This window comes from Oncorhynchus nerka, linkage group LG12 (assembly GCF_034236695.1).
Source record: "Oncorhynchus nerka isolate Pitt River linkage group LG12, Oner_Uvic_2.0, whole genome shotgun sequence".
NCBI classification, from domain to species: Eukaryota; Metazoa; Chordata; class Actinopteri; order Salmoniformes; family Salmonidae; genus Oncorhynchus; species Oncorhynchus nerka.
Genome location: NC_088407.1, coordinates 20,886,414 through 20,893,558, shown reverse-complemented (window position 1 = coordinate 20,893,558; position 7,145 = coordinate 20,886,414). Strand labels below are relative to the sequence as shown.

General features: G+C 46.8%; 2 protein-coding genes across 3 annotated transcripts in view; one reads left to right on the top strand and one right to left on the bottom strand.

The window, feature by feature from the left end:
* Nucleotides 1-249: 249 nt before the first annotated feature.
* Nucleotides 250-1,113, top strand: LOC115139053 (cyclin-dependent kinase 1-like). Its single transcript, XM_029676228.1, has one exon. It carries the CDS (start codon nt 250-252, stop codon nt 1,111-1,113), a length of 864 nt encoding a protein of 287 aa, XP_029532088.1.
* A 4,767-nt stretch (nt 1,114-5,880) lies between these two features.
* Nucleotides 5,881-7,145, bottom strand: part of LOC115137936 (SLAM family member 8-like) — a 64,127-nt gene continuing 62,862 nt past the window's right edge. For both annotated transcript variants that reach the window (XM_065025385.1, XM_029674251.2), the window contains exons 6-7: nt 6,116-6,187; nt 5,881-5,966 (exon numbers count right to left, since the gene is read on the bottom strand). In XM_065025385.1, coding sequence (XP_064881457.1) covers nt 5,889-5,966; nt 6,116-6,187 — 150 coding nt within the window. In that variant the 3' untranslated portion in view covers nt 5,881-5,888. The remainder of the gene's footprint in view (nt 5,967-6,115; nt 6,188-7,145) is intronic.

Below are 7,145 nucleotides of genomic sequence, written 5' to 3'. Positions count from 1 at the left end.
CTGTTACATTGCAATTCGGTGGTTGGATTGTTCAGCTATAGGCAGTTCCTCAAAGGAACCATTGTCCGATTACCAAGGTAAAGTCAGCATCTGGGTTACATTGCAAAGCCTTGGTTGGAGTGTTCACACAGAGCTGGAATAAATAGCCTTCTTTGGTCAGAGCCCTTTGATCAAAAACCAGGCCCTTCAACAGTCAAGATAGTGAGGGTATATATAAGCAACTACAACGTAACCACTATACCAATCAGAATGGAGAAATACAGGAAAGACACCGTTATAGGCAAAGGCGCCTATGGAATCGTGTACAAAGTGACGTGTAGGAAAACTGGGAAGGACTACGCCTTGAAATATCACACCCAAGGCGTAGAGGATGCAACCGTGAGAGAGATCTCATGTCTCTCTGCCCTAAGGGGTCTCCCGTATGTGATCGACATGCACGATTGCTTCGTAGACGATGACAAGATAGCCATGCTCATGTCCTACACTCTGAGTGACGCGATCCACAATGGATACGGTGTCAAGCCATACTACGAACAAGACCGGCCACTACAGTATCTCCCTTTGAGTTTCGTTGCTCACTTTAGTTTACAGTTGGCTAATGCCCTGTCTGACATGCACAGATGGAATATAGTGCACAGGGACCTGACTCCTTACAACGTGCTGCTGACAGAAGATCTCACAGTGAAGGTGGCCGACATGGGCCTCTCTAGACAGTCCTCAAAATGGATGAGCCCAACTGTGGTCACGGAGGCGTACAGGGCCCCGGAATTGTTTTGCCCAAAACGTAAATCTGCAGAGTACACATGTGCTATAGACATGTGGAGCCTGGGGGTGATGATAGTGGACGCAATGGAAGGGAGGGTTATGTTCTGTGGCCGTAAAATCCAAAGTGTGACTATGTCCACATACCAGATCATCACAAAGACTCTATGTCCCCAAGACCACCCCAGTGCATCAAGCACACCGTGTGATCCTGACATCATAATGCCCAACATGCAGTGTGACCTAGTGAGAAGGATAGTCTTCAGATTGCTGAACTTCTATGACACAGAGAGACTCTTGGCTCATGAGCTGTTCGGGACACAGAATGGATGCAGGCTGCTGCTGATATGACCAAGGAGGAGCAAGTTATCATCAGAGACCAGATACAGCGAAAGAAATTTCAGATTGGTTGAGGTGAAGACAATAACACCAAAAGGACCGTGTTTGATGACTCTTTCAACTTTTTATTCAAGATCCTTATACATTCATGTTTGACAGCTATAATTGTACTGTCACAAAATATGTAATGTGTGACCTTGAGACCTCACGAAGACTCCTGAATACATTTTCAGTTCATGTCTGTCCATTTTGTAAAGTGAAATATATAAAGTTGTGTAATGACTGAAACATCTTGGAAATTAGTGTGCTTTTTATCCTATCCCTGTTTCCTCTCCCACCATCCTACTTTCATATCATAAAAGAGACAATCACAAGCACAGAGAGTCTTTGACATAGAGGACATTTATTCAAGCATTGATAGGCAAAGGTACAAAGGGATATAGAGTTTATACACACATGTACAAGGGTGTTGGTGTCTATAACATTTTATACCGCCTCTTTGTAAGGTTCGTGAAAGCACCTGCACCACCACCACCACCACCTCCAAATAGAAACATGTACCCGATCCCCAATGATAGCGCTGTGGACCAAGCCATGAGAATAGCTATAGAGGTCCATAGGGCCGCATCACTGGCGAATCCTGAAAGCCACCCTCCGAACGTTACCCTGCTAGCCGTAATCTCATCGTACCTCTTGTCAAACTCTTCTAGGTTTCTTGTGATATTCTCCAGGTCTTCTCTCACGTCCATGAGCTTTACACTGGTGTTTATGGCACGCAGCAACTCAAGTTCGGACATGTCCGGGATGCTGTCTTTCACCATATCTGAGAAAGAAACGGGTCCGTCCGATATGTGCGGCCTGGAGAAGGGTTTCAGCGGAGGAGACTCGATCTCTATCGAGGCCGACCCCTCCATCCAACTCACCTTCTTATCCTGGTAGCAAATACCTCGGTGACAAGGGGAGCATACTGTTTTGCACTCGCTGGGTTCCTTCATGCATCACCTCTCGTGAAGCTCGGGTTTGTGACAATACTTGCCGTGACATTCGGACGGTTCGTAATACTTGCCATCTATCAACCACACTTTGTAGTCGGGCCAGCAAGGGACTCCGTCCATGCTCATCTTGGGCATGGGTATGATCCCTCTTACTACGGTCTTCTCAACGGTCCCTGGGATAGAGTGCGCTATGAAAAGCTTTCTGTCTTTGTACAGGGCCGTGCCGACGGTGGGAAACTCGGACAGGCCGGGGTGATCCTGCATGACTGCCATGCCGCTGGGGCAAGCTCCCTGAGCGCTTTGACGCTATCTGCCTTAGACAATTTTCCACTCCTCTGGTCATGAACTTGGTGTGCATTGCAGCCTGCATCATCTGATGGGTGACGCTGTGCATCTGAGCGTACCACATTTGATAACTGGCCATGACCGAGAACTTGATGTTGGTGTCACGCAAAGCGGCCTCCGTGTTCCTCATCATGGCGTCCCTCATCATGGCAAAGTTCCTGTTGACGATGTCGTTATTCTTCTGTATCTTCTTCTGCTGGTCGTCGATCCTACCATTGACTAGGGCTATGTTGGAGTCGAGCTTGTTGCTCACTTCCACTAAGGTATTTGACACGGAGACGTATGAGTTCTTAAGTGTGTCCAGTTGACCCTCCAAGATGTCCACCCGATTGGAAACGTGCCACGCGAGCCCCAAGGCTGAGGCTCCTGTCACGATCCCAAGAAACCTCTTGCGCCTAGCAGGGCCTCCCTGTGGTTTGTCAAGCCAGGGGAAGGGCGCGTTGTCAGGCAGCTCGTACATCCTAGCCTTCTTCTCCTGTACAGCTAGCTCCTCGAGCCCTTCCCTCATCAGCTCTCCGGCCCTGCGAGCGTCGTTGATGATCTCGTGCGCTGAGTTGCAGAGTCTCCCGTAGTCCTTCCTGCAACTGTTGTCTCCGCCGCATATGGCAATCAGACAGGGCCGTAGAGCGCTCACGTCGTAATTGACGCAGCTCACGTTAAGGTTGATGTAGTCTATGCCCGGGGTGAAGTTGGAGACGAAGTAGAGAGCTTCGACCGGTTTCACTATCACCCCATGTTCCGCTTCGACCACAGGTTTGTCCACAGTATAGACGTCATCCACCCAGACCAAGTTCATGCTGTGTGTGATCTCCCCAGTGTTGTATGCGGTGCACATCTTGTTCACGGGAGGCACATACTCCACAACTTGCTCCGAATCCAGGATGCCTACCATGTAGTGGTTACGGTCTGTCGTGGGGATGAAGGTGTTGATGTTCACTGCCACCTGAGGAGGCGTCGTGGAGATAGCAGCCTTCTTGCTGGGTTCTCCCGGATTGCACGACTCGAGCTTGTACAAATCGGCTATGTAGATTTTATCGTGGCTCGTGCTGTAGAGCTCCTTGTGGGGCTCCTTGAATATACCCAGAGTGCCGTGAGCGGCTATGAGCCCGGGACACACAACCGTGTTACTCAAACCTATGTTGTACTGGGGGTCGAGACAGTTCTTTGAACCAGAGGCCGGGTCCTTGTATTGGGTTTCGGGGATGTGGATGACGACGTTGTCCAACTTCATCACCCCAGAGTTGTTGACATCAGAAGCGGAGCGCCTGGTTCTGTCGCCAGCCTTTGCTGGGACAGTAGATATGCCTGCCGCTATCTGTTGCCTCTTCCAGTCTCTGAGCCTGTGTACTGCCGACGTGATACCCAGTATCCCTGGGGTGTCGGATCGAACGCCTCGTTTGAAATCGGAATCGATGGGGGCTATGACAAACTGGTTGATACCGAACGCGACCGCTACCAGCTCGGGAAACCGCTTGAGCATCTCGAAGGAGGTCGATGTCACGGTGATGTTCACCATGACGTCCCTAGCCCACACAGTTGCACTGGACCCCGAGCAGCACTTGGTGTTGAGGTCCTCTTCACAGTTTAACACAGTGTTCGTTTCCATGTCGGCCAGAGATAGCTCGCCCGTGATCTCGGTCTGCTGAGAATCTCTATGTTCGAGAGGCCTAATCTTCAGTCCCCCTGTAAGAGACAGTGTGAAGATTACCTTGTTGGCCCTGACTTGTTGCCTTAGCATAGTCAAGAGGTACGCAATTACCCCTTTCGAGGTGTCCTCTCCTCTCCCGGACGCCAACATGTTCTGACAGTGGCCAGGTTTGTTCATGTCAACCACCCCCTGGCAAAGAGAAACAAGAACGTGCTACTCTTGAGCACGCTGCACACAGAGGGCCACATCAGCGATCGCCGCGACAAGAAGCCGGCCCTCATCCTAGACTACAACTGCAACAAGGGCGGCGTGGACAACCTAGACAAGGTGGTGGGCACCTACAGCTGCAGACGGATGACTGCCCGCTGGCCCCTGGTCGTCTTCCACAACATCCTCGACGTGTCCTCCTACAACGCCTTTGTCATATGGCGAGAGGTCAAGCCTGACTGGATGCCTGGCAAGCGGAACAAGCGCAACAAGCGCAGGGTGTTCCTCGAGCAGCTGGGAATGGCACTCGTGAAGCCGCTGATCCAAAGAAGGCAGCATCTGCCCCGCACCGAAGCGGCGTCAGCCCTTGTCAAAGTCCTACAGAGTGCTACGGCGGCGCCTCCTGATCAACAGCGCCAGGGCCCCGCCGCTGGCACGGCCGCTGCCCCGCTCGTTGCCCGACCACCGGGGCAAGTAAGAGGAAGAGGTGTCAGCTCTGCCCACCCATGAAGGACTCCAAGACACACACGGTGTGCTGCAGGTGTAAGAAATACATCTGCAAAGGCTGTTCACACGCCTACTGTCACACTTGCGCACATTGGGCCTTTAGCCAGGACGTGACAGGGTGACCCGGAGGACTCGGGGACTAGACACAGTACCAGGACAACGGGAGGGTTAATTCTGTTGTAATTCCTGTTTTTCTATCACTTGGAGGTAGCCTTTCTCAAACAGAATTCTACCCCGTCTCTGTATAATCATGAAGAATGTTTGTCCATAAGAAAGAGGGACTGTTAGCAGGCAAGGAAGGGTATATAAACCAATGTACATGTAATGATGGGCAGAGCTCTCGTAAATAAATGTTGCTGACTATTGTAGACTGGCCTCTGTCTGTTTCATTTCAACAAGAACCTTACAAATTCTTGGTAACAGACCGAGTAGTTTAATTGACGTTCAGTTTATGAACATTGAGAACATAATTCTCTTAACAGAATCATTATATGATCTATACATTATGATTGCTACAAATCGTTATATTTCATATTTATTTATTAATATCTCAATATGTAAAGATGGTATTATTGTATTATTAAGGTCTATTCATTGTCTGATTTCACACAACAACAGAAGATAGTTAGTGAGTATATGATGAATTGATGTGAATGTGGCCTATGTGATTTCTACAAAGCATGTCTGTGGAATGTAAAACATTTTACTGTACAATAGACACATCTAAACTACAACAAATAGAAATACAAATAACTTGTTTTCAACTCTTGTAGTCCCACAGAAACACAAGTAATCTTTAAGAATATAATTAGTTGTTAATACACAAACATAAACAGTTCATGCAACAATAGAATGCAATAGAACCTAACAAAAAGTTATGTAAGTTGTACCACACAATGACCATGAACAGATGAAGGTTGCAGTTCTGAACAAGTAAGAAAATAAAAACAGAAATGTGCAGGTTGTGATGAAATGAAACGGTAACATCTATTACAGAAGGTACACATGTAGGATGCAGAAGATGCAGAGGATGCAGAGGGTTCTATATCTATAGAAGCCCAGCTTATGACCACATCCTGTTCAGATCACAGTACTTCCTGGTAGGAAGAACAGGGGGTTTCTGGCTGGCGTCCAAATGTGATCTTGTCATATAGAGTCTGCGACTAAATGTGACAGGCAACCAAGAACAAAATGTTTCAGCTTTATGTATACAATTTCCAAGTAGACTACATAGTCTCCCTTCACACAGAGACTGTTTTATTTTATTTATGTTCAAATATATCAGGTATGAACATTCATATTTCACTCTCACCTTGTTCAGTCTTGGGACAGCCAGATCATCTACGTTCTCATAGATGGACATTACCTGACTGTTTGTTCTTGTCTGGAATAAAAACAGAAAAAGGTACTTAAACCAATAAACAAAATGGATGAACATTGCACAAAAACACAAAAATACTGCCTATTTGTGCCGAAATATACACAGCAATCAGAAAATACAGTACACAGTATAGTGTAATACAGTACACATACAGTTGAAGTCGGAAGTTTACATACACTTTAGCCAAATACATTTAAACTTCGTTTTTCACAATTCCTGACATTTAGTCATAGTAAAAATTCCCTGTCTGTCATGGCCGTCGTCGGAAGGAGATCAAGGTAAAGCGTGGTGAGCGTACATTTTCTTTTTATAGATATACATGTCACCAACAAAACAAGAACCGAAGAAACAACCGTGAAGTTTAACAGGGCTATAGTGCCACTAACAAAGATAACTTCCCACAAATAGCAAAGGGAAAAAACGTTGCCTAAGTATGATTCCCAATCAGAGACAATGGTAGACAGCTGTCCCTGATTGAGAACCATACCCGGCCAAAATATAGAAATAAAAGAACATAGAATACAGAACATAGAATGCCCACCCAAATCACACCCTGACCAAACCAAAATAGAGACATAAAAAGCTCTCTAAGGTCAGGGCGTGACACTGTCTTAGGTCAGTTAGGATCACCAGTTTATTTTAAGAAAGTGAAATGTCAGAATAATATATTGGAAATAATGATTTATTTCAGCTTTTATTTCTTTCATCACATTCCCAGTGGGTCAGAAGTTTACATACACTCAATTAGTATTTGGTAGCATTGCCTTTAAATTGTTTAACTTGGGTCAAACGTTTCGGGTAGCCTTCCACAAGCTTCCCACAATAAGATGGGTGAATTTTGCCAAATTCCTCCTGTTAGAGCTAGTGTAACTGAGTCAGGTTTGTAAGCCTCCTTGCTAGCACATGCTTTTTCAGTTCTGCCCACAAATGTTCAATACGATTGAGGTCAGGGCTTTGTGAT

Coding starts and splice junctions, on each gene's coding strand:
- LOC115139053 (XM_029676228.1), top strand. CDS start 250: ATGGAGAAATACAGGAAAGACACCGTTATAGGCAAAGGCGCCTATGGA.